Source organism: Apodemus sylvaticus, chromosome 2 (assembly GCF_947179515.1).
Source record: "Apodemus sylvaticus chromosome 2, mApoSyl1.1, whole genome shotgun sequence".
NCBI classification, from domain to species: Eukaryota; Metazoa; Chordata; class Mammalia; order Rodentia; family Muridae; genus Apodemus; species Apodemus sylvaticus.
In genome coordinates, this window is record NC_067473.1 from 53,544,476 (window position 1) to 53,571,740 (window position 27,265).

At 53.7% G+C, this 27,265-nt stretch overlaps 1 protein-coding gene across 1 annotated transcript; it reads right to left on the reverse strand.

The window, feature by feature from the left end:
• On the reverse strand, positions 1-26,446 carry Kcp (kielin cysteine rich BMP regulator). Its single transcript, XM_052173346.1, has 38 exons — positions 26,377-26,446; positions 24,140-24,306; positions 22,619-22,808; positions 22,452-22,528; positions 21,158-21,254; positions 20,958-21,040; positions 20,662-20,755; positions 19,631-19,719; positions 16,862-16,955; positions 16,692-16,771; positions 16,509-16,602; positions 16,181-16,266; positions 16,029-16,110; positions 15,579-15,731; positions 15,397-15,503; positions 15,229-15,322; positions 14,453-14,626; positions 14,279-14,361; positions 14,060-14,153; positions 13,794-13,982; positions 13,394-13,564; positions 10,793-10,969; positions 10,012-10,097; positions 9,666-9,756; positions 9,455-9,537; positions 9,272-9,365; positions 8,001-8,174; positions 7,651-7,733; positions 6,826-6,946; positions 5,269-5,348; positions 4,954-5,053; positions 3,824-3,966; positions 3,407-3,579; positions 3,215-3,326; positions 3,025-3,126; positions 2,247-2,411; positions 587-893; positions 1-417 (listed from the first exon to the last, which is right to left on the reverse strand). Exons 1-38 carry the CDS (start codon positions 26,444-26,446, stop codon positions 200-202), a joined length of 4,677 nt encoding a protein of 1,558 aa, XP_052029306.1. The 3' UTR covers positions 1-199.
• Positions 26,447-27,265: the final 819 nt, after the last annotated feature.

Here is a 27,265-nt window from a genome sequence, read left to right on the forward strand (position 1 = left end):
GTGTAGAGTTTATTCTTTTGTTTTGACACTGTGGATGTCCGGAGAACAGGCCTAAGATCCCATTGCTTGAGCGAGACAGTCTCCACTGCTGCTCACCAAGGGGTGACTTCTGGCCAGACAAGCCCAGGATATGGGTATTCTTAACTTGGGGTGGAACCAGGGGCTACTCCTGACTGGGAACAGACAGGATGTGAGCTGTCTAGTCTCCAGTAAGCAGGACTGGTGGGCAGGCCTCAGGAAAGATGCAGTGGCCTTCATGTTCCACCAGGCCTGCAGGACACTGGCAGCCTGGAACACAGGGCCTCACACAGTGGGCTGCCAGCTCCCCTAGGGGTATGTGCCGGTTGAAACAGGTACGGGGACAAGGTGGTCCACACTCATCAAACACAAAGCCACGGTCCACGGGGCAGCCCACCACTGCAGGCAGAGAAGAAAGCAATGTCACAGAGGTCCCTCAGAGCCCCTCTAGCTGTCACACCACACTTTACAGGCTACCTGTGCCCTCTCTGTCCAGACTTGAGTCTACTGGGCTGCCCCTCCTTTCTGTATGCCCTTCCAGCAATGCAAGCTGGTATCACCCCCTTACCACAGAGGGTGGGACCCCTCCAGTCAGGAGTCACCCCCGCCTGGCGACAGTGGCTAGCGTAGGCTTCAAGGGCATCACACAGACAGGTGTCAGCTGAGGTGCCTGGCCCACAAGCACACAAGTCGTACACACAGGCAGCAAAGAAGGGCTCTGGTGGCACCACAGCATGGCAATGACTGAACGGGGAAGTCTTCAGGATCCCGCACCGGGCATTGGCCTCACGCCTGGCACGGTAGCCCGCTCCCCGGCACGGGTCCACCTCTCGGCCTGCAGAACACGGCCGGCCAGGCCCCAGCCCCTTGGGGACCTACATGGAAAGAGTAACCATGATGTGAAAACGCGGCTGGCAAAATCGATCAGGACGTGTCATGCTCCTGTAAACAAACTCTCCGCTACACCCCACTACAGAAAGTAGAGGTGCGGGACAGCTCAGAAGAGGAAGAGGATTAACAGGGAGACCAGGAGAAGGTACGGGGAGGTAGTTAAAGTACATTTTACACATGTATGAAAATGTCAAAATTAGGGGTGGAGAGATGGCTTAGCAGTTAAGAGCACTGACTGCTCTCCCGAAGGTCCTGAGTTCAAATCCCAGCAACCACATGGTGGCTCACAACCACCTACAGTGGGATCTGATGCCCTCTTCTGGTGTGTCTGAAGACAGCTACAGGTGTACTTACATATAAGAATAAATAAATCTTAGGGCCAAAGTGAGCAGAGGTCCTGAGTTCAATTCCCAGCAAGCACATGATGGCTCACAACCATCTGTACACTGTACTCATATACATTAAATAAATAAATAAATCTTTTTAAAAAAAAGAAAATATCAAAATGAAATAAACTATTATGCATAAGAATATAGGCTAATTTTAAGGGCAAGGCATGCTGGTACACACCTATGATCCCAGCAATAGAAGCCTGTGGCAGATTGATCCTAGGATATATATCTAGATACATATATCTAGACAACATGGAGAGACTTTGTGTCAAAAAAGAAAAAGCAAAAGAATCAAAGCTGTCCCTTCAAGAACAGCACACGCTGGGCTGTGGATACAGCACAGTTGGAAGACTGCTTGTCTATAGCACAAAGCCCCGACTCTGTCTGATACTCTGCAAGGCATGAAACACTGGAAATGGTGGTGCATTCCTGTTATCTCAGCACTCGGAGACAGGCAGGACTAGCTGCTCAGTGCTATTCTTGGCTACGTGGAAAGCTCAACGACGGTCTGGGTTATGTGAGAACCTGTCTCAAAACAAAACAGAAGGAAGCAAAAGTGCCCGTTGGGTTGTGATCCTGGTTCTCCAGAAGCTGGGATAAGAGGGTATCAGGCTGGGGCCCAGTATGGGCTACCTAGCAAGGCTCTGTATTAAAACCCAAACCAATAGGACAGCAAAGAAAAGCACCATCTATATTTATCTTGTCTTCTTTTGACAAATAATCTAAGGCTAGACTAGGTAAATGACTTGTTCAAGGTCCCACAGCCATTGAGTGACAGAGTACGCTCTAGGGATTCAGGTGACATGGTGTCCAGCGGGCCATCTGCCTCTTCCACTAATCAAGGCAGGCTTTAAGCCCTCCAGCTTCCATGACCGACCATGCAGAAGTCTGACCTGCACCCACTTCCTCTGGTCTGTTGCAACTCCCCACTCCCAAGCTCCTCACCTTCCAGCTGTTCCCAAATGCAGCCTCTGTGGGCAGGAGCCTCCCATCCGGACCCTGCAGATCATCCTGGGCAAAGCCATTGAAGTTTCCACAGAGACCGCAAGTCTGGCCCCGGTAGGAGCTGGGAACTCTCACCTCCACCTGGGATTGCCCATCCCACAGCACCTGTGCAGAGAGGCTTGGGATAGGGAGGGGGAAGGACGGAGACCCCAAGGGACACATGTGCTAATTTGATAGTCCCTTGGTGTGGGATGGACAGCTGCACTGCTCCCCCATTCCCTAGCCTGTATACACTGCTACACAGCCTGACCAAACGCTGATGGCGGGGAGAGCTGCCCACTGCTCCTGGGCATCTTTCAACTGGGCTCCAGGTAGAACAAAAACCCTCTACCAGAGAATCACTGTCTTGGGGCCTTAAGGAAGGCACAACGCCATTAGAGTTTGGATCAGGTGCTCACAGCTTGGGTTTGTAAGTTATGGCTCGGGCTGCAGGCAAGAGATCAAGTCACTTTTCCACATGGGAGATGGGAGAGTCCTCAGAGACCGCCCAGAACACTTTGACTGCCTCCTGATCCCCACCGAGACCGATGGCCCCGAATCTCAGTATATGGATGACTGAGCCTGAGCACGGAGGTCTCTGCTGCCGAGTCCTTTTAAGGATGCAGCTACACCCTCCTGACTCCTCCTCCCCCCAGGGAGAACAGCCTTGGAAGTTACAGAAGCGTTAGTTAGCAGTGCTGAGGCTCCAGGACCACCCTGCTTTGCCCTCTGTCCACACCTGGAGCCCAGGCTGGGCATGCAGGATCACAGTGTGACCACGAAGTTCAATATACAGCAGTGGCTCCCGGAGGAAGGGCAAGGTCACTGTGTGCTGGTCCACCTGGAAAAGGCGGAGGGGACGGAAGGGCCCGTGTCGGGTCACGCAGGTGAACTGCCTAGCGCTGACCTTCCCTGGGTCCTCGGCTCACCATGACTGTCCTGCCCTGCAGCAGCCTCACAGCCAGGGTTCCCAACAGCACTGCTACCTCTTGGGTCCAGGCCACACCCCTCCGGCCCCGGTCATCATTAGTCACGTGCACACTACGAGGAGGAAGGGCCCGGGTGCCAGAGGTCAGAGGTGCTAGGTTAAAGTGTCAGGGAGAAGGGAAAGGGGTTCCTACCTGAAGTCCTCGCTGTGGCAGTCCTTGGCCAGCACGTAGCTGCAGCTGCCCTGGAAATGCAGCAGGCGGCCATCGAAGGTGCGGTAATGAGGGTCTCCGAAGGCCATGCAGGAAGCCGGGCGGGGCAAACAGCGGGGACAGCAGCTGCCAGGACTCAGGGCAGGGACCTCATCCTGGGCTCAGACCCAAATGTAGTCAGTCACAGGACACCCCAATGGCAAGTCTCAGCCCTCCCTCAGTCTGTCTGATCCCTTGAACCTGGTGGTTCACCCCCTGGTGGTCACTCCAGGAATAGCACCAGCCCTGCCTGCACTAATAGTTCACAGCCATCAACAGAAATTCAAGGCCCCTCTCATCGCTCTGGGATGGCAGTGCCCCGTGTGCCCTGGCCCTACCACCTTGAACCAAGGCACTCACCCGGCCACATTCGAGCTTCCTACAGCGCTGACTCTGGCAGTGCACAGTACCAGCCACACAGGAGCAGCTGGTGCAGGCATCCACTGTCCACTGTTTTCCAGAGGCCACCCAGCGACCCTCATGAGGGCATGATGGGGTAGGGTCTGAGGAGAAACGAGACAGGTTCAGTGCCCTACTCAAACCAGTGTTCCTGGATGGACATCCATTTCTCCTGAAGAGTGATAGGTGGGGAGTCGGCAGGACCCCAGCAACAACAAGGACACCCAACAGCGCAGGTGGCCGTGAAGCCCGGGCCTCACCTCCGTGCCCAGCACAGCGCAGGTGCTACTCACGCGGCCCCCACTTGCTGGTGGGTGTTATGCCGCCTCTCTTTCCCGACCCACCTGTCCCCAGGTTGCATGATAGCAGCAGGTAATGCAAGTGCTGCTTCCAGGGCTGGAGAGATGGCTCAGTGGTTAAGAGCACTGACTGCTCTTCTGAAGGTCCTGAGTTTTATTCCCAGAAACCACATGGTGGCTCACAACCATCTGTAAATGGATCTGATGCCCTCTTCTGGTGTGTCTGAAGACAGTGACAGTGTACTCATACATAAAATAAATAAATCTTAAAAAAAAAAACAGTGCTGCTTCCGGCTCTCCACACCCAACTCTCCTCCCAAGAGCCTCCATCACGCTGTCTGTAGAGGAGGAACTCTCCCCTCTTGGAACTCACTGTCTCCTCCCACTAGCACCCGAGGGTGCTAATTTATTCAATAAGCATCCAGAAAGCCTGGGAGGTCTGTTGGGTATTAGGCCTTGCATCAGACTGTTTGCTTACGGAGTCCTAGAGACCCAGGATGCCAGTCAGTCCTCGGAACCCTCCACTGGGCTGACTCCCGTAAAGTGCACCGTCCAGAGAGCCTGGGGTCCTCAAGGCCCCTGAAAAATCCTCAGGCTTGAGAACGCAGGGTTTGGCCTCTGTTCCCTCTGCCCCATGGGTGTTCTCTCCACCCATGTGGATAGCCCCTCCATTTCCACAAAAGCTGGGCAGGAACCTTCTAACTGCAGACCTCGGGGCACCCACAAATGCCACCCCTTCCTTCCTCCGTCCCGGGCTCCTCTCTGATGGGGAGACCAAGTCTGGCCACTTACCTTTACACACGGGGCAGCAGCTGCCAGGGGCTGTGTGGCGCTCCCACAGGGGACAGTTGAGCTCAGGACAGGGCCGGTGGGTACAGAGCCATGTCAGATCCTATTGCGACCATGTGAACACAACACGGGGAAAGCAGGAGATCGTGTGGGGTTGTGGGAACAGAGTTGGGAGTAGGGTGTAGGCAGGAGATGACACTCAGGACAAATGTCAGAGTGGGCAGGAGCTCGGGAGCTGCTTGGGGGAAGGGGCTCAGCCTCAGCTCACAGCAGAAGGGGGTGGAGGACTCTGAGGGTCTCCACAGCAGGAGGACTCACCTGACACTGGCAGGTGTAGCAGGGGTCCGGCGGCACCAGCTCGGACCCCACCAGGTCCTCTGTGCAGTTACTCAGTGCCTCTGTGAAAGCAAGAACCCAATGTGTGGCGAGCAGGTGAGGGGACAGCAACGGCAGTCCCAGCTCTGTCCTCAGAATTCTCTGTCTCAGACAGACAAGCATCCCCAGAACTCGAAAAGTTTGGAACATTTTTTTGAAGGCTAGTTCAATGTGAGTGATCCGTGAATCTGCATGTCTTCCTTGCACTGGGGCCATGATAATCCACACAGGAAAGATGTCTGTCCGCTACGAGCCCAATTCTAGTGTAAGCGCTGCTGAAGCACCTTTAGCCTCTTGGGAGAACTTGGTTCTGCAACGAAGGGAGGAACATGGAGCACGCCACGCTGCCTGACCTGTTCTTGTCCCTTCCCTTCACACAATCTCCCAAAGGGGAAAGTAATGGGGCCGCCCAGGTTCCAGTCATGGTTCCACCAACCGAGGGACAAATTAATTTTACTTCTCAGAGTCCCGTTGTTTTCATGTGTGACAGGGAATAAAAATATGTCACCTGCCTGGATCACTGTAAACATGAGATGAGATGAAGCTTATTAGACACACCAAGTAGTGTGCGGTATGCAGTAGGTGCTTAATAAAGGAGGCTTCCTCTCACCCCTTGCGGTTCATCCTGGCAAGTGCTATAAGGCTAGATCTTCCCCGACGGAAGGCCGTGATGGTTCTACATTACGAATGTATTGACGACTCCTGAGCCGTACGTAATAAAGCATGGCTCAGGTGACACTGGATGTTACCACCGAGCTGCATGTCTTTACAGTTACAAGTATAAGAAGTGTAAGCGTGCAGAAGGGTGGGCGGTCCCCAGCAGAGAACCCTGCCTGTCTGCAGGAAGACGTGAGTGTGCAAGTCAAACCACGCCACCACATCTAAGATGACTTCGTGACATCAGTGAAATGCAGCAATGAAGAGGGGCGGCTGGGTTGAGTAAACTCCCAGTCTTAAACCTAGGAAACAGCTGCGCTATTTTACCTTATTTATAATAAAAACACAATTCTCGTTACTCCCACAAATTTTCATAATTTTTTTTTTTGAGACAAGGTTTCTCTGTGTAGTCCAGGCTAGCCTCGAACTCAGAGATCCACCTGCTTCTGCCTCCTGAGTGCTGGGATTAAAGGCATTTGCCACCACAGCCCGCCCAGCATCTTTATAAATTCTTACACGAAGAAAAGAGACAGAAGGGCTCTCCCTATCCCCTCCATGTCCCTTTGCCTCAGCTCCCAAAGAGCCAGAAGATAATCGCTACCCTGCAGTGCCACCTACCAGCCAGGATGTTCCACAGCCCAGAGGCTTCCCCAACCCCAGCTGCTCTCCCTTTGGAGTGGAACAAGTTTTGCCAACTTAGGCAAGGGCTTCCAGAAGTGTCTGTTCGGGTCAGGAGAGGCTGTAGGAGGAGAGCTGGCGGACTCTTGTAGCATTTCTCCGGGGGGGGGGGGGGGGGGCAGCCCCGCCCTCCTAGTTTACCCCATAGCCTAGGCTAGGACTCACGGGCACAGGAGGGGCAGCAGTGCTGAGGGTCAGGCGGAAGAAGCTGGCTTGGTGGGCAGCCCACCAGACTGGGGCACTGCCGCCGGCGACAGTGAAGGCTGGGAGGCCCCTCACGCTTCAGCTGCAAGAAGAGAGAGCAGAGCTGAGTCCAAGTCGTGGATCCCCAGCTGCCCCCAGGCACCAGGGCCCCCTGTCTGCTGCACCCGTGTCTATGGGTGCTGTGGGCACAGCAGCTTGCTCTTAATCCGGAGATGATGAGCTTTACGTTTGCAAAGTTACTGGAGTCTGAACTGTCATGTGACCTTTAACCCTTTGGCATTCTTCATCCCATCCCCCCACTTCACTGCCTAACTTATAACACCATGCACCACTACTTTTGGTTTTGATGATAGGTCTCATGTAGTCCAGGCTGGCCTCAAACTTGATGTGTAGCCAAGGCTGGCCTTGAATTCCTGGTCCTTCAGCCTCTACCTCCCCAGTGCTAGGATTATACACATATGCTCCATACGTTGTGTATGTGGTCCTGACGATTGATCTCAGGGTTTGTGCATACTAGGCAACCACGTTGTCAACTGAACTACGCACCACCAGCCCTCATCGTGACATTTAAAGTAGAAGGTACACACTTTCCATATGGGTCCTCATTACCCCTGAACACCACCATCCCGAAGCCCAGCCAGGGGTCCATGTCTAAATCCAGGCCTGCTCCCACTGACCAAGGTCGGCCACAGTCCTGGGCCCAGAGACACATTCTGATCCCCATGGTCTTGCTCCATGGAGTTTGGAACCCCAAACTTCCAGCCCCCACATCCTGCCCTCTCCTACCTCGCAGACGCACACTTCACACGGGTCTGCCCCAGGCTGGAAGCTCTCCCCAGGCTCATACTTCCTGCCCTCATGCTCACAGCCTAGAGGTAAGACAAGAACAGACCGGAGCAGGGAGCCCTCAGGCTGGGCGTGGCGGGCTCCTCCACCCTCCAGCTCCTGCTCCCCACCCTGGGGCTGAAGCGTGTGCAAGGATGAAGGCCACTTCTCCTGAGCCCCCTCACACCCACCCCAGCCACCCAGCTCAGCGTAAAGCAGGGAGGTGTGGCTGCTCGCCCCCCCCCCAGGGCTTCCCACCCTCCCTTCCACCCAGCGCTTCCCACCCCACCCCCACCCCCGGTTCCTAGTACCAGAGCATGGAGGACAGCAGTCACTGGGCCCCTGCTGGGGCCAGACACAGGTGCTGACACACTGGACTTGAGCACAAGTGACGATGCCCTGGTGACACATGCAGGAGGAGCAGGGACTGTCCGCCGGCACCCAGCTACTCCCTTCAGGATGCTCCTCCCCACGAGCCAGGCAGCCTGTATCCCAGGCAGGCAGGTGTAAGCTTTGAGTCTGAGATCTGAACTTCTGCACCCCCAACCCCACCTGTGGTCAGCATGGCATGGGGGCACCAGGAGGGGCGCCCTCTGCAGGGATGGGGTATGGATATGGGCCAGGGCAGAACTCATGTCTGTGGAGGTGTAAGGAGCCACTTGCTTTTGATCAAGGCTGCAGACAGCAGGCACCGCTATGAGAACCCACCACACCACACTGGTATGCAGTAGGTATGCAGTAGGTGCACACCGAGTGAATGAATTGTCCTGTCACTCCCCATGTGCCCCAGTTATCTCTCCAAGCCTCAGTCCTCTCTGTATTTAATGGGAATTATATTTGAGATCTGAGCCAGTTCTGGATTAACTACCCAGGGTGGGGTGAGAGGCGGCAGGCTGGCCAAGACAGGCTGGGGCTCTCCAGCCACTGGCCAGAACATACACCTTGGCCCTGATCGCTGCTATCTGAGCGACCAGGCAAATTATGCCACCTCTGTCATCTCCTTTTTCTCATCCTTAAAAAATGGAAAAAAGGACCCAGAAAAGGGGAAATCATTTGAAATGTAAATAAAAATATATCAATTAAAAAAAAAAAAAACGGAAAGAAGGGGACCAGTGAGCTAGCTGCCTTAGTCATGGACACCAAGCTGGACCACCTGAGTTGAATCCCTGGGACCCATGTGGCGAAGGAAGGTAATGGACTCCCATAAGTTGTCCTCTGATCTCTACATGCAGGCTGTGATGTGCCCCCCCAAATAAGTGAATAGATGTAATAAAAAATGGGATCAAGAATAGTATTTATAGGTAAAATAGCTGTGCTCTATGAGGTATGCGTGTGTGTGTGTGTGTGTGTGTGTGTGTGTGTGTGTAGTGCTTAGCTCAGGATCTAGTACACTGTATATACAGTGCTTAATAAATGTTCAATAAATGTTACTAACGATGATTATTATGACTGGGAAATGGGGAGAGACAGCACAGAGAGGAATTTAGCCTACCCACTCAGGGACAGCCAAGAACTGATGCAAGAGAGTCAGAAGGAGGTTATAGAGCCAGGGACTTCCCTGTGAGTACAGGGTTGCGTATACCTGTGCATCGAGGACAACAGGTCCCTGGTTCTGTGACCTGAAGCAAGCAGGGCAGAGGCGGGCACTGAAGCCTCTTACAGCTGACCTGGCCAGCCTGCAGGCAGGAGATGCAGGGTCAGGTTTGCCATGGAGACTCAGACCCAGAAGCATGGGCCACCCTTACCCAGCCTGGCTTCTACATACCTGACAGCGGCAGCGCTCACAGCTGCCCTCCGGTCCCTCAAACTCTTCCCCATCCTCGTGCTCCCGGCCCTGAGAGAGGCAGCCTATGGGAGACACACTTCCTGTGGGAAGGGGGTCTGTACCACCCGGCCCCACCTCACACCTGGCAGAAGGAGACGGGGTTAGAGCACAGGTGTCAGGCACACAGAAGGTAGTGGTGAACCATGCTCACTGCGACAAACGGGGCAGAGGCAGGGGCCTGGAGAAGGGTGTGTGCAGGGAGCCGGAGGGCATGGCTTCTTTTGACATCGCATAGAGCCTTCCTAGGGGAGAGATCACACTGTTACTCAGAGTTACAGCCCCTTCAAGTCAGGCTGGGCTACCAGCGTGGAAGGCACCCTACTGAGTTTTATTCAGCCCTCTCCCCTCTCCCCTGGCCAGAGACACCTGACCCCAACCTTTGCTCAAGATGTCATGAGCAAAATATGCTCATTGCAACCTAGGTGCAGACGACTCTTTCCAGGCCAGAAAGGAAGATAAAGGATGGGAAGATGCTGAGACCCCAGAGATCAGCTCACCTCACAGGTGCAGAGGGAGCAAGTGGGGTCAAGAGGGTCAGGAAGGGTCTCTCCAAGGGCAGCGGTGATCCCGTGGTACAGGCATCCTGGCAAAATGGAGAATGAAATGGTAGGGCCACTGTCACCAGAGCCCTCCCCTGTCACTTGCATGAACACACACACACACACACACACACACACACAGTTTAGCTAGAGATAGTATGTCAGAGGAGATGGGAAGGGGAGGAGCGGGAGCGGGGATATCATCCGGGATTCTGCCGTGATCTGCTTGTAGGGAGAGCCTGGAAGACAGTGGACAGGAAATGGGGGTGAGAGGCAAGCGGCATGTCCTGCCTTCATGGAGAGGAGGCACAGGCTGTGTGGCCAGATGGGGTGGGGCAGGAGAAGCCGCCCTCCTGGTTGGTGACTCAAGGGTAATGGGAGCCACTGGACAGTTTTCAGGGGGTGACATTTTAAGAAGGCAGCAAGACAGTTTAAGAGTAAGAAAGTTTACACAAAAGACCCATGGGCAAGGTGACAACAGGGACAGAGAAGAGGGCAGAACAGGCATGTGGGAATTCTGCGGGTGGGTATAAGAGAGAGAGAGAGGGAGAGAGGGAGAGAGGGGGAGAGAGAGAGAGAGAGAGAGAGAGAGAGAGAGAGAGAGAGAGTATCTCAGGGTTGAGTTGATGGGCTTCCATGGTACACAATCTTCCTGCCCACTGGTGTCTAGCTAGCTACCCAGGAGCCCTGGCAGGAGCGAGGGGGTGAGGGGGCGAGGGGCTGAGGGGTGCCCTCCTACCCTGGCAGGTTGGACAGCAGTGCTCGGGTACGGTGAGTGGGTGGCTGCAGGCTGGAGGCTCGCAGGGCCGGCGGGTGCACGTCACAAAGCCTTCAAGGCAGGTGCACAGGTTGCAGGCTTCGCGGGGGTCTGGGAACTCCTGGTTGCTCAGATAGGATACCCCCAGATACTCACAGCCTATCAGGAGGAACGGAAGAGGAGGGCAGAAAGGGGTGAGGGGAAAGCAGTCACTCCTTAAGCTTGGTCTGGGGGTGGGCTGGATCCAGGCCAAAGGGCAGGCTTTTCTCCCTCTACCCTGCAAGAATTCCATCTATAGAGAAAACCCACAAGGCTCTGCCCACGGGGTTAAATGCTCAGTGAACCATTGCTAGAAGGCACCAATTCTCCCGAACTAGAGTTAGGGATCCAGTGGTGTCAGCTCAGAGGTAGCCTGTTCCCAATACTCTGTCAAACCCAGGTTGATTAAGGAGGGAATGGTCTGACCTGCACTCCCCTATGGCACGGCCTATATCCCCCCTTTTAAAAAGTGTCTCAGGAGTTAAAAGCACTTGTTCTTCTTGCAGGTGACACAGAGTTCAATTCCCAGGACCTATGTGGTGGCTTAGGATCATCTGTGACTCCAGTTCAAGGGAATCTGATACTCAATTCTGACTTCTGAGGGCATCAGACACCACACATGCCACACAGACATACACACTACCAAAACACTCATATACACAAACTAAAAGAGTAAATCTAAAAACAAACAATAACAACAAAAAAACAACAACAAAATAAAACCCAACCAGGTGAACAGAGTATAGTAGCACATGCTACTTGCAAAATGGAGAGAGGATGATCAGGAGTTCAAGGCCAGCCTTAGCTACACAGTGGACGGGCCGTAACAAGAGGTGGCTCAGTGGCTAAGAATATATTTGCAGTAAGCACTAGGACCTGAGTTCAGCTCCCAGTAGCCAAGTAAAAAGCCAGACAGGGCCATCCACACAGCTACAGCCCCAGCTTAGTGGAAACAGAGACCAGAAGGTCACAGGGCCTTGCTGGCTACTAGCTTAGCTCCAGGTTTAGTAAGAGGCCTTATCTCAAATAAAAGAAGAAGAAGGATAGTGTTTGGATTTTTACACACCCATACACATAAAGCACACTCATACACACAAAATTAAAGAGTCTGAAGTCTAACACACATACAGAAATATATTAGATAGATTTCTTTAAGTTTATTCATATTTTTATTTTATGTGCATTGGTGTTTTGCCTGCATGTGTGAGGGTGTCAGATACTGGAGTTACAGACAGCTGTGAGCTACTGTGTGGGTGTTGGGAATTGAACCTGGGTCCTCTGGAAGAGCAGCAGTCAGTGCTATTAATCACTAAGTCATCTCTCCAGTCCCCTAGATTTTTCTTTCTTTTTTTCTTTTTTTAAAAAAAGATTTATTATTATACATAAGTACACTGTAGCTGTCTTTAGACACACCAGAAGGTTTCATTAGAGATGGTTGTGAGCCACCACGTGGTTACTGGGAATTGAACTCAAGACCTCTGGAAGAGCAGTCAGTGCTCTTAACCACTGAGCCATCTCCCCAGGCCCCTAGATTTTTCTTTGAAGCAGAATCCCGTATCAGTGAGGCTGGCCTTGAACTCTTGATCTTGCTGTCTAGGCTGCCTCAGTCCTAGAACTGCAGGCACGGGCTACCACACCCAGGTAGAATTTAGTGGTATTGTATTTTAATTGTATTCACTTTAATGGTAACCTTCTCTTCCCAACAAGTCCAATTGTTTCCATCTACTCCATCCAGGGGGCTAATGAGATGGCTCAGTGGGTAAAGGCATTGCCAACATGCCTGATAATCTGAGTTCAATCCCCGGGAACATGTGGTAGGCAAGAGAACTGATTCCTGCCACTGGTCCTCTGACCTCCGCCCGAAGTAAAAATTAAATTAGCATATTTATTTGAGGAAAGTCGCTACTTAAATAAGTTTACACTCGGCAGAGATGCTAAAATACGTTGGGGTTGTTGGGTTGCTGACGGAAGGAAGCCTGTAACCCTGAGGAAGGAGGAGCAGAACAAGTGGCAAACTCCATTAGACACAAGTCGGAGGCCAACATGGGCTACATGAGACCCTGTCTCAGAAACTAAAGATGGCTAAGATAACATGAGTGACGGGGAGTGGGAGCTTTTTAAAGCATTAAAAACTAGGCCTGATGGGATTCGGTAATTTGCCTGAGTTCACACACCCAAATTATTTGAGGACGGGGAAATTCAGACATCAGTGCAGGACTTTTTTTTTTTTTTTTTTTTTTTTTTTTGAGACAGAGTTTCTCTGTGTAGCCCTGGCTGTCCTGGAAGTCTCTATGTAGTCCAGGCTTCTGAGAGCTATAATTAAAGGTGTGTGTCACCACCGCCCCTTTTCTCTTACCGTAAAACCTAAGTTTACTATTTTGGTCTATGTTTGGACAGTGAAGGGGAGGCTGGCCCGGCTCCCTAGCCCCAGCAGTGTGTATTGTCACGTTTTCCCCCACTCACTATCACAGTGTGTATTGTCACGTTTTCCCCCACTCACTGTCACAGTGTGTATTGTCACGTTTTCCCCCGTCCCCCACTCACTGTCACAGGCAGGGCAGCAGTCTTCCCTGCTGGGAAAGGGGCACTGTGCAGGGGCACAAGCCCTGGGCTCGCACTTGACGCTGCCCTCCCAGCAGAGGCACACGTGGCACGCGACACTCGGGGATGGAAAGCGCTCCCCACTGGCAAACTCCTTCCCCTGATACAGGCAGCCTAGGTGGAAGGGGAGTGACTGAGAGACCATGGGGGCTGGTGGCCAGACCGTGTAAGTGGACCTCGTTCCTCACGTTCTTACTAAAGTACCCAGGTAGGAGAGACAGAGGAAGGAGGACCCCAGGGAAGGCCCATCTGTAAGTGGGGAGCAGGGTATCAAGGCTGGGAGGCCAGTAACAGATGACAACATGAGGGGGAGTTGCCACCCAGGGTGCCACAGAGGAGGTACCATCACAAGAGGGGCAACAGGCGCCCCGGCGCGGGTGGGCGCAGGGCGCAGGAGGGCAGGGCAGCCGCTGGCAGGACACAGAGCCGTCCAGGCAGAGGCAGCGACTGCAGGGGTCTCCAGGTTGGAAAAAGTGCTCCTGGTGGCGGACGGGGACCGTATTCCCTGACTGTGGGCAGTCAGCAGGGGCGTCTGAGGAAAGAGCACGGCATGACACGCGCGAGGCAAGAGGAGCCGAGGGGAGGGGTGGCTAAGGGGGCGGTGCCTACCTGGGCACTGCGGGCAGCAGTCTCCCGGAGTGAGGACCGGCTGCGGACAGGACAGTGGTGGACAGCGTCGCACCAGGCACTGTACATTGCCGCTCTGTGAAAAGCCAGACCAAGGAAGCCAAGTCGGGGTTAGTGGGAAGTGGCCCCGACCCCTTACATATCACATATCCCCCACCCCTTATGCGGCTCCCCTTTCCTCCCTCGGGGTCACACACTCACCAGACAGTGACACAGGCGACACGGATCAGTGGGATGTGGGAAGTCTGCTCCGTTGGGGTACTCTTTCCCGCCAAAGGCGCAGCCTGCGGAGAGGGCAGCTATGGGCGCCCCCCGCTGTCTCCAGGTGGGGGTCCTCCATGCCAGGTACACCCGTCCCCAGCCCAGGCTCCTCACCTTTGCAGTCGTTCCTGCAGCAGGTGCCTGGCAGAGGGTGACCACAGGGGGCGCTGGGGCAGGCCCGGAGCTGGCAGTGAGCCCGGCCATCCTGACACAGGCACTCCTGGCAGGGGTCTCTAGGATGAGGGAAGCGGTCCCCATCTACAAACACCTGTGCCTCCAAGATGCAGTCTGGGCAGCGAGACAGTGGAGACAGGAACCCAAGCAGAGACTGAGAGTGTGAGGTGTTCTCCGAGGCTCCCAGAATCCAAAGCCACCAGTCTGGAGGTCGACTCCAACCAGGGAAAGGCAGCTGTGTGTAGCTGTGTGTATGGCTGTCACAGGTGTGGAAATGTTGAGTCCCTTCTCTTTATTTGCAGATGGGGATGAATGTGAGTCTCTGAGAGTGCTAAGAAGAAAAGCTTACACACACGCACACATGCATGCACGCACGCATGCACACACACGCACACCCTCGCTCGGGTGTGCCTACAACACATATCCACGCCCATGGGGTCTATGCAGGCCCCATCGTATCCCCGCTGCAGGAACCTGCATTACTTGGGCACGCTGGTGAGTTCATCGGAGAGGATATGTGTATCCACTAACACAAAAGGATAACAAAGCTTTATTTCCCTCCCACCCAACACTTGTGAGTTCCAGAGAGTTTTTAGTTGTGTGGGACCAAAACCACTTACAAAAGCTATCGCTTTGGAAAATGTCTGTTGGTCCCACTGGGCTGTGTGACAACAGGGTCTGGGCCCCAAGGCCAGTCAGACACATTAAATGCATACCTGGGCACTTGGGGCAGCACTGGCCTGGTCCATTCTGGGGCTTGGCACAGGTTGTGGAAGGACAATTGATCAACGAACACCTCACAGTCCCATCCTGGGAGCAGAGGAGAGGCTATGGGAGGGGGCCCAGGAGGGCTCTGCAGGACAGCTGTAAGCCCGGGAACGTACCTCACAGGAGCAGGTGTGGCAAGGGCTGTCCACGTCTGTGAAGTTGTGCCCGTTAGCGTACACTAGGCCGTGGTAGGTGCAGCTCTCACAGCTGGGGCAGCAGGCACCTGCGTGGGGCAGGCTGGTCAGGGTGGGTCAGTCGAAGCCAGAGAAGACAAGATAAGGTCTGGCTGGGCACTCACCGGGTGGCTGGGTAGGATGTTGGCAAGGTACCGGGGAACAAAAGACAGCCCTGCACACTGGCACTCCGTCTTGGCAGGAACAGGAAGTACAAGGCTGGTCATCTGGCTCCCACTGGATCCCCTCAGCAAACTCCTCACCATTGAGCACACAGGCTGTAGCAAGGAGGCCTGTCACCATGGCAACCTGAATACCTTCATCCATCCTTATCCTCACGGGGCAGGGGTGGGGAGGTGGGGGTTGGGGGATGGGGTTGGGGGGATGGGTGGTGGGGAATGGGGTCAGGGGATGGGGTCGGGGATGGGGGTGGGGGTAGTGATGAACGCCCTGGTTCATAGACTCTGCTCAACCTCCAAAATGCCTAGTAGGCCATCCTTTCTGGAGAGGAGCTCTCCCCTGAACCCTACTCCATGGTAATAGTGCCCTTAGCAGTTGCGCCCCAACATACACACCGGAGCAGAGCTGGGGGCCGGAGGCAGAGCGGACACAGGGAGAGACCGGGCAGTCCTGGTCTTCACAGGATACTTCACCAACCTAGGGAGAAGGCTAAGTGAGAGGCCTTTAAGGACTGATGCAGGGCTGGGCGGAAGGCGGGCTCACTCACCTGGCAGACGCACCGAAGGCAGCGGCCATTCTCTTGGAGGGTGAAGGTCTCCTGGCTCCGATATTCATGTCCCTGGTATTTACAGCCTGGACAGGAGGACAGGGGACTGGGGACAGGACTAGTGGCTGAGCAGGAAGCATCATGCCACTCCGAGGCATAAATCCCCATCTTGAGGAAGATCGCCTAGGCCACCACAGATGCGTGTGCCTCAAGAGGAGAGGTAAGGACTCAACCATGGGGAAGGGGTGTAGGTGCAAGGCGAGCACAGCCTGTCCCTAGTTGGTGCCTGCCCCCTGCACGGTGAAATGGTGACCCCACCCCCACTCACCATCACAGACAGGGCAGCACTGCCCAGGAATCCTGCCCGGATATCTGCAGGGTGCAGGCGGGCAGGGCAGAGGCTCACACTGGACACTCCCATTCTGCCAACAGGGCCCAGTCAGCAGGAAGCAGGCAGGCCCCAAAGCCAGGCCCTCGCCTCCCCGCCTCCCAGCCAGGCAGCCATACTCACGGTGCAGCGGCAGCTGGAGCAGGGGTCCTGGGAACTAACGGGCTCCCCACTGCTGTGCTCTCGCCCATTTAGGAAACAGCCTGCAGGAGGAAGGTGCTCAGTCAGGGACCACGACCGGCCATCATCAGCTCTCTGGCCTCTCTAGAGACTCTGTCCCACTCCTGACTCACCGTCACACACCGGGCAGCAGGTGCCAGGAAGGGGCCTGGCAGGGTATGGACACAGGCTGGCACACTCCCGCTGGCGGCACTGAATGCGGCCCTCCTGGCAAGGGTAGGCAGAAGAGAGACCCTCGAGTTCAACCAAGAAAGAGAATGGCGTTCGCCTCCCAGCCGTGTACCCGCTGGGTGTTCTTATGAATGAAATGAAGCCCCCCAGATCTGGAGGCTGAAATGGCTGCCTCTGGGACCCCAGAACATGATCTCTTTTGAAAACAGATTTTAAGATGTGGTTAGTTAGTGGGTTTTTTTTTCTTTTGGTTTTTGTTTTGTTTTGTGTTGTATTGTGTTGTTTTCAAGACAGGGTTTCTCTGTGTAGCCCTGGCTGCCCTGGAACTCACTCTGTAGACCAGGCTAGCCTCCAACTCAGAAATCTGCCTGCCTCTGCCTCCCAAGTGCTGGGATTAAAGGTGTGCGCCAACACTGCCTGGCTAGTTAGTGGGGTATTACTAGAGTAGGTTGTCCCCCTAATCCAGCATGAGTTAGGGGACTCAGATTCAGACACACTCACAGGGAGAATGTCACAAGACGAACTTAGATTCGGATGCTAGAGGGATGGCTCCCCAGCGGAGAGTGCTGTTGCAGGGGAAGAGGGCAGCCCAGCCACCTGGAGCTCTAGCTCCAGAGATCCGGTTGTGGCTGGTCTCCGTGGGGAATGCACTCACGTGCACAAGTCCACATTCACACACACACATATTTACATAATTAAAAAAAATAATAAAGGGACTGGAGGGATGGCTCAGTGGTTAAGAGCACTGATGGCTCTACCAGAGGCCCTGAGTTCAATTCCCAGTAACCACATGGTGGCTCACAGACATCTGTAATGGGATCTGATGCCCTTTTCTGGTGTGTCTGAAGACAGCTACACTGTCCTCACATACACAAAATAAATACATCTTTTTTTTTAAATGTAAGAAATATATTTAAGAAATTTAAGAAATATATTTACAAAAAAGAAGAAAGTCGAGGCCAGTTATAGTGGCACACCACTTTAACCCCAGCGCTTGGGAGGCAGAGACAGGCAGAGCTCTGTGAGGTCAAGGCCAGTCTGGTCTATATAGTGAGGTTATGTCTTAAAAAAAGATCTTTATAGCCGGGTGGTGGTGGCAGCGCACGCCTGTAATACCAGCACTCTGAGAGGCAGAGGCAGGTGGATTTCTGAGTTCGAGGCCAGCCTGGTCTACAGAGTGAGTTCCAGGACAGCCAGGGCTACACAGAGAAACCCTATCTCGACAAAACCAAATCCAAAAAGCCGAAAAAAAAAGATCTTTATAAATGAAACTTAAAAATAAATATTAAAAATAAATATGGACTCTATAGAAGCCACAGAATGCTGACAAAGGCCAGAAGCCAGGAAGGACACAGGCCTTCTTCCAAGCCAACCAAACCTCCCACCCTTGGGTCTTGAACCTCTGGCTTCCAGAACCGTGGACTATATTCATGTTGTTTCAAGGCCTTAGATACAGAAGCCCCAGGAAATTAGCATAGAGGTACAGCCTGGCATGTTACTGAGCAATCTGTGACTCAGTTTACCTATCTGAAAACAAAAGGCAATAGTAGTCCTCTGCTCGTAGGCTTGAGGGGCTGAGAGTAGGTCTATCTCAGGGCACTTACAACTCTTTCCAATATCCGTTTATCCTGCCCTACTTCCCATCTGCACTCACCACCCCACCGAGGCAGCCCTCCAGCCAGGCTGCTGAAGAGCAGGACAACACAAGCCCCGTGAGCCTTGAAAATGGCTTTTCTTTCTCTCTCTCTCTCTCTCTCTTTTGTTTGTTTGTTTGGATTTGGTTTTTTCGAGACAGGGTTTCTCTGTGTAGTCCTGGCTGTCCTGGAACTCACTCTGTAGACCAGGCTGGCCTCAAACTCAGAAATCCACCTGCCTCTGCCTCCCAGAGTGCTGGGATTACAGGCGTGCGCCACCACTGCCCAGCGTAAATGGTTTTTCAAAGTCAACTTTTGAAGCAGAAAAGGAAACAGAAAATTAAAACTTAACATTGAAATTTACCTATCACGTGTGAAATATTATTTCTACATGCAATCAACCTAGAATATTAATAAGCTGTTTTTTATTCCTTCTTATCCTACTGACCCTTCATTTTTGTTGGTTCATTTTTGTTTTGTTTTAAGGGAAGATGGTTGAGACAAGGTCTCACTTTTATAACCCAAGCTGTCCTCACATTTTTTTTTCTTTTTGGTTTTTTCTGCCTTTACATTTATAGTCTTCCTACTTTAGACTCACAGACAGTATAAACCACATCCAGTTTATACTTTTTTTTTTTTGAGATAGGGTCTTACTATGTAGCCCAGGCTAGCCCTAATTTCATGATTTTTTTTTTTATCTCAGTCTCTTAAATGCTGAGACCAGACGCATTTGCCACCACATCTAGCCCATAACAGTTCTGGCCGGCCACATCTTAAGGGATCCAGTGTCACTGGCTTGGATAGCCCAACGGTAGCCCTTGGTCCCTGGAGCTCTCCTGCTCTATTGGTTCCATGAATCCATGAGCTTCGTAAGCCAAGGTTACCAGCCTGCTTAGCAGAGCAGGCAAACGGGCAAGGCCACCAGGTTGCATGCTCACAGGGCCCACAATGCAGCTGACTGTATCTCTGTCTCCTTTCCGTGCCCTTGGGTGTGGCCCGTGGAATGAAATCTAGAATCCAACAGGCTTGGTGGCAGAGCAGGGCAAGGGACAGTCCTACGGCAGCCCCAGGACTCACCAGGCACTGGCAGATGCGGCAGGGGTCTCCAGGAGGGGTCCACTCTTGGCCATGGTCCCTGTGAGAGTTACCTTCTGTGCAGCCTGGGGCTGGGGACAGAGAACAGGCCCCATCTTGCCTTCCTCTCCACCCTCCTCTCACGCGCCCACCTCTGACTCTCAGAGACTCTCGGTGCCCCAGGCAGGGAAAGTTCCTCATCACTCCCAGCCTGCTCTGCCTCAGCGTCCCACTTGCCCCCCTGTGGCCGCTGCTCCTCACCTCTCCTTCCTCGCCTTGGCCAGTCCTGATAGGACCCTACTAACATACACCCGCAGCTGAGCCCAAGCCTTCGAGCACGCAATCCTCTTCCCAAACACTCCCATCTCCTTTATCTCTCCCCTCCCACGCTAGCTGTCCTGTATCCAGGGTCGCTGCAGCAAGGATTCCTCCCCCTGGAATCTCTTCCTTCTGTAGGATTTGATCCCCTCCTCCTCAGCACCTGTCTGATTCCTGCTTCTGCCTGAGCAACTACAACTTTATAGTGCTGATGTGACTCAGGGTCACCATCTAGCGGTAATCCCTGAGGGAGATTCTATGTCTGCGCACCCAGAGCAGAAGATAGTCATTGATTATACAACACCAGAAGGTATATCACATGCACCCTACAAATAGAGAAACCAAGGCACAATGACGTGGAGTCATGGAACTAAGAGACAGTGGGGAGTTTCAAACTCAGGTACTATAGCTCCAGAATGTGCTGGACTGGCATTGCTTGCCCACTGATTAAACTTCAATCTGGAAGGGAGAGCTCTGGACTGAGAAATAGGGACGGCCTGCTGAGAACTCTACAAAAAAAAAAAAAAAGTGTCACGGGGACCAGAAAGATAGCTCAGTGTTTCAGACTTTCTTCCAGAGGACATGAGTTCGATCCTCAGTACCCACGCCACAGGCCTGGCGGCACATGGCGGCACATGGTGCACATGCAATGTAAACAAAGCAAGTACCCACACACATTAAATTACTAGATAAAGGAAAGGGCCATGGGTTCTCACCTTGGCAGGTTGGGCAGCACTGTCCAGGCCTCAGGACTGGACTGAGGCAGGGGCTTGGCTGGCACTTCACAGGCACACATCGGACCAGGCTCCTCTGCAATGGACAATGGCCTTAACACCCCTGGGTGTGACTTCCAGTGGGTTCAAGGCAGGCAGGTATCCAGTAGGGACGGAGGGAGAAATGTCAATGGCACCAGGCTCAGAAGGCACGTGCAGGGCTACCCGGGACTGACACGGCAGGATGGGTCAGAGAGGGTCCAGGAAAGCAGGCGTGGGCAGAGGCTGCACCAACTCACCAGGCAGGAGCACTGGAGGCATGGGTTGGAACTGGACAAGAAGCTGGTCCCCTCCTGGTGAAGCTGCCCTTCGTACTCACAACCTGGAAGGATGACAAGGGGTCACCAGAGCACACAATGGATGGACACAACCCAGGGGAATGCATTGCCTCAAGTAGGTGTGGCCCCACTGAGGCTGAGGGGAAAGAACGGGAGGTCACCTGGCCGGCAGACGGGGCAACATTCTCCAGGTGGGGTGAAGCTCTCCAGACAGTTGAGCTCAGCGCATGAAGGCCCCTGGCACTGCACAGCTCCTGCCTGCAGAGCAGACACCAAGCCCCCCCTTGAGCTCACCCACTGTCTGGGGTATTCTGCAGGCCTCAAAGATCTATCCAGCTCCAGACTGGGATGCCCAGAGGCATGGCCAGGCCTGCCTGGGGTAATGAAGAGCAATGGGAACATTAACAGTGGCAGAGGCTAGACCCTAATTCTCTTATCTGTCCAGCTTGGGCTACCCAGTAAGTTTCAGGCTATAGTGTGAGGTCCTATCTCAAGAAATAAAAAATCAAACGTGGTGGTGCACGCTTAGAATGCCAACATTTGGAAGGCAGAGACAGAAAGATCAGGATTTCTCAATAACATGAAACAGCCTCAAAAAAAAGTCCCAATTATTATGTGGGTATACTTAATACATTAAAAAAAAAATCACACATTATTTGAAATTCAGATTTTGGAAAGCCTAACTAAGAAGAAATGAACTCAGGAGGCAGAGGCAGAGGCAGAGGCAGAGGCAGAGGCAGAGGCAGAGGCAGAGGCAGAGGCAGAGGCAGAGGCAGGAGAACATCTGTGAGTTTGAAGTCAGTCTACCTTTACAGAAAGTTCTAGGCCAGCCAGTGCTAGATACTGAGACTCTGACTCCAACAGAAACCTCCTACAGAGCCACTGCCTTCCCTCACCCAGCTCTCTGCAAGTCACTGACGTCATCACTGCCCTTCCAGTCTCCCAAGTCTGACTCCTTATTCCATGGGATTGAACTACGAAGAGACCCTACCTGCAGCCCCCTGCCCTCTCTGGCCCTGTCCCTAGACAAGAGCTGGAACAGCCTTCCCACTGGTCTCTGCATCTGTTCCACACCAGACAGATGTCCCTAACACTTTTTTAAAGCACGCCACACTTTGGCTCCTTTGGACTTCAGTAGTGCCCCACAGCCTGCAGAAGGGAATTCAAACTGATAACTGCAGTATCCTGTCTCTTCCGGCCTTGTTAGAAGGACTCCTGCCTCACGCCTCCCCACCTCTGAACCTGAATACTGAGGTCTCTTAAGCATTCCTCTTTCTGGTACAACCCCACCAAGAAGCTTTGGGGCCCAACAAGTTTGTGGAGACTGAGCTCCGGAAAGTAGAGCCTGTTAGAATCCCAAGGTCGTAGATGAAAGTCTGGGCAGAATGGGCAGATAGACTATGACAGGTGACAGCCAACAGGTGTAGGATATCCAGGTGGGTCTCAAGCACTCACCAGACAGCGGCAGGTGGTACAGGCATCTGGGGAGAAGGTCTCCCCGTGACCATAAGACTTCCCATTGTGGCTACAGCCTGCGGTGGAGACAGCCATGTCACCTGAGACCCCAGTGTCTCCTCCAGGCCTCCAAAATAGCCAGGATGGGTGGATAGCAGTGTACTGACCGCGGCAGTGGGGCAGGTCGGGCTGGGGGCCACAGTGCGTGGTCCCGTCACGGCACACGCAGGCTGTGCAGGCATCGGGCTCCCAACGAGCTCCTTCAGGACAGGTGCGACCTGGCCCCCAGCACTGCGGGGAGACGGAGCAGCACTCACAGGACTCCAGCTGCACCACCCTGGCCTGCAGGTCCCTGTTCTGGGGAGAGCGAGAGCGGGAGGTAGGAGGCTGAGTTCAGTTTCCTTCATGGACAGTTTTCTCATGGATTGTGAGACAGAGAAACTGAGGTAGGATGAGAAGATTCCTGAGCAGAGGTGGGTACCATCCCATCAGCATGTTTCAGGGAAGATAAAAACTATTCCTTGAACACAGAATTTCAGAACTTGTTGCATGCCTCAACAATTACAGAGTAATTCGGATGGGGAGTGATCCCTGGCTGGGGGTTACTTGTAAAGCTCAGTCTGGTCTTAAACTCATGCCAATCCTCCTGCCTCAGTCTTTCAGGTGCTGGTACTACAGGCATGCATCACTCTGCCTGGCTTTTAGAGGCGTTTATTACTGGGCCATAATCTTTCTTGTCTTAAGCTTGGCAGCATTCCGTTCTCTTTACCAAACCCGTGAAAGACTGTGTAAGCCCGGAGGCTCCACACTTCTAAAAGAAATTAAGGCCAGGCCAGATGAGAACCTCCCTGTGTTTTCACAACAAAAGTCTAAAATTCTAAGGGCTGCGGACATGTACCTGAGTGGGACAGTCCTTGCCCAGCATGCCTGAGGACCTGCATCATCAAAACAATAAGCAAACAATCTGACAAAACCAGGACCAGGGAGATGGCTCAGGGGTTATGAGATCAACGCTTCTTCAGACGACCCGGTTTGGTCCCCAGCACCCACATGGTGGCTGGGAACAGTCTGTAACTCCAGTTCCAAGAGCCTCAGTGCCCTCTTCTGGCCTTCGAAAGCAGCAGGCACACACATGCTGTGCATATATACATAAAATAAAATAAATACATACATACACATAAAATAAAAATAAATCTTAAAAATAAAACAACAGGGCTGGAGAGATAGCTCAGCAGTTAAGAGCACTGACTGCTCTTCCAGAGGTCCTGAGTTCAAATCCCAGCAACCACCTGGTGACTCACAACCATCTGGAATGAGATCTGATACCCTCTTCTGGTGTGTCTGAAGACAGCTACAATGTATAAAATAATACAGTGTATAATACTAAATAAATCTTTACCCAAAAAAGGGGGGGGGAACAACAACAAAGGTTGATCGTTGTGGTGCAATGCCTTTAATTCCAGTCCTTGGGGGACAGGGGTAGGGGGATCTCTGTAAGTTCAAGGCTAGCCTGGTCTACATAGTAAGTTCCAGGACAGACAGGAGTATGATTAGAGAAACCCTGCTTCAAACAAAACAAACAACAACAAACCCTTCTATTTTAGTGTCTTCACAGCCTCCAAACTCAAGCCCCCCTCCTCCTCCTAATATACAAAGCCCATCCTACCCCATCCCTGCCCCCACAGTACCTGCTTTCTGAGGTCAGTCACCTCTGCCTCCAGCCGTCCCAGCCTCTCCTCCAGGGGGCACCACTGCTGTTGGTGGGTCTCCCCAGGCACCAAGGAGTGGGAGGGCACCTGCAGCTGCCGGTCCAGGGCACCAGCGAGCGTAGGCTGCTCTCTGGAGACCTCTCCACCTGAAGGGCACAAGAACGCAGCTTGGCCGGCAGACAGAGGCTGGTACGGTCTCCTGGGTTCTGTCCCCAGAACCATACAGGGGACAAGGGTCATCCTGTGCCCCATCCTTTCCATCTACTGCTCCAGGGGAGGAGACATGGGCTGTGAAGATGCTGGAGAGGAAGCAAGGAAGAAGACCACGACAACGAAGAAACGACAGGAGGCAGACGCCCTGACAGCACTGAAGGGGTCCACACCAGTTTCCCAAAGGGGACACAGCAGTATCCCACCCCAGGCCCCCCTGCAGCCTGCTGTGACTATGGGGATCTTTAGTCATACAGGTGGGGTGCGCGGACCACCCATCCACTGTGGGTCAGAGATAGCTCAGAGGGCTGACATGTTATACCAGGATCAAGAGACAGCACAGGGTTGACATGCAAGAATGAGCTGGTGTGTGTATACACACGCATGTCCACTCACCTATACCTGTCAGCAAAGGAACTGCCTTGGGCAAAGGTCCCTCCCCCACCCCACTGTTCACAGGCGTGTGGCAGAAGCCAGGAACTCCCATATTGGATGCCCTGGGCTCTGGAAGGCTGTGCTGTGCCTGCAAGGCCTCCAGTAGACGCAGGCACAGTGAAGACAGCCTGTCCCTGGTGCTCGGTGACATTATGTCCAGGAAGGAAGCCTGTGCCTCTGAGCTTGGGCCTGGGCTGGGCCTACATTCCCCTTCACCTTACGTCCACTCCCAAGTCAGGGAGGTGGAGTCAAGGGGGCTTCCCAGGAGTGGAAGACTCCCCAGAGGTGGTGACCAAGAAAGGGATTGGAGACACCTGGCCTTTCTTTCTCACAGTGGCAACTCAATCAGGACAAGCTGGGGTAGCTGAAAGTCTTTTTCCCAGGGACACTAGGCCTGCTAGGCAGGGGGATGTCACCTACTCCTTTCTTTATACTGCCACCATGAAGAGGGGGGACATTCCAGGCTGATTTCCATGGCTCAAAGAATACCACCCCAACTCTGTTACTCAAGACAAAAATCTGGGGTTCAGTGCCACTCTTCTGTATCTCTTAGTCTCTGGTCTCCCTCAGTTGTTTCATAATCCACGCCTTACCCCCTCCCCCCACCCCCTTCCCCTACACCCCTCCGGCCCCCCACCGCTGTCTCTCACACAGAACAAGGTGCCAAGCAGCAAGTTAAGATTTCGTCTGTCACCACAGCACTGCCCAGTGTCCCATCCCGCCTTACAGCCCTACAGCTTCCCCTCCACACACAGGTCCCAGCCCTCCTACCTTCACACCACCAGCACCCCAGAAATTGGCACTGTCTTGACATGGTGGTCTCTCTGCCCAACTTCCATCCACAAGGATGATGCTCATGGGCAGGTCTCAGTATCTGAAACCCTTCACCGGAGTGAGCGTGACCCCCTCTAACTGCCCTACCCCTAAAGCCCCAGCACCCAACCAGCTCCTCCGACTTTGCTTAAGCAGGCACTCCCCCCACCCCACTGTTTACAGCGGTTCTGCATGTGGCAGAAGCAAGGAACAAGGAGTCAGTCGGGGTGTCCCTCTGGGATCCCCAGCTGAAGACAGGCTCAGCCCCTTTTCCTGAAAGATCTGCAGAAAGTCCTGGAAATGGCATGAACCTGGCTGCTCCCCAGAAATTGTCTTCGGGTTCCCCCTCACCCTCTTCCTACCCTGCTCCTGCAGAGACCATCCATTCTTGCAAGCCCCAAGACTTATAGCTTGACAGGGCGAAGTCAGTTCCCACAGAGAGCGCTCCCCTTCCCCCTCTCCTTCTCAATACAAATAATTAACTTCAGATACCCAGATGCCAGGACAGCCTCTGCTTCACCGCTGCTCAGGACTCTTTGGCAGGGACCGCTGAAGAAGGACCTGGCCCAGTTCAGCAACCCGTCTGGCCACCCTGCCCCCACCCTGCTCGCCCACCGACGGGGAGGACAGAGAGAGGGCACCAAGGCCGGCCGGGGACACGCGCAGCCCAGGCTGAGCTGGAGAAGTGGCCTGGCCCGGTCCGACGATCTGCGGGGCTGAGTCAGAAGTTGGGGCGCACCCAGGACGCCCCGACTCACCCCGCGCAGCCAGCGCCAGGCTCCCGAGGTGCAGGAGCAGCGGTAGCAGCGCCGCCCGAGCCCCCGCCATGCTCGCTCCACCCGCCTCGCTGTACGTCTGGGCTCGGCGGGCGCTGTAGGAGGCGGGGTGCGGAGACTCAAGCCGCCGCCCACCCAGTCTTTGTTCAGGGAGGGCTCAGCAGTTCTCCGCCCCTTGGTGCCCTCTCCCCTACCCCACCTTGGGCTTCTCACCCCCGGTGCCCCTGAGGATCCTGACCCATAGCAGTCTTCCAAGCTCTACAGGAAGTTGGGTGCTGGGTGGAGGATCGGACCATCCATGCCCCTGCTCTTTTGGGCTGCTCACCCTCTAGGGGATTCCAGTGACTTTTCTTCTTTCTCTTGGGGAACAGAAGGCTGAGCTGGGTTGAAACCCCTCTGCTAGGGACTGGAAAGATGAGCGTTTGCGACTCTTGTAGAGGACTTGAGATCTGTTCATAGCACGCACGTGGCTGCTCACCACCATCTGTAACTTCTATCTCAGGGAATCCAATGCCCACTTCGGACCTCCCCAGCACCAGGCACGCATGTGGTGCATGTTGGCATATTTCTTCTTTTTCTTCCTTCCTTCCTTTCTTTTTTCTTTTTTTCCTTTGTATTGGGCTCTTAGACCTCTGGTTCCCTTCCAACCTTTATTCCACCCTAAACTCTTCTAAGCCCCCCAAACTAAATATATAACCCGTAACTTCCCTCAGGGCCTCTGTTTTCCTGTTCATAAGCAGCGGAACCAGCATCCACTTTAGAACAGCCCAGTGAACACCAAGCAAAGTCACCTAACTTAAGAATCTAGGGGGCTGAACTACAAGAAACCTGGGTGTAAACTGGTGTGGTGGCACACACCCCAATCCCTGCT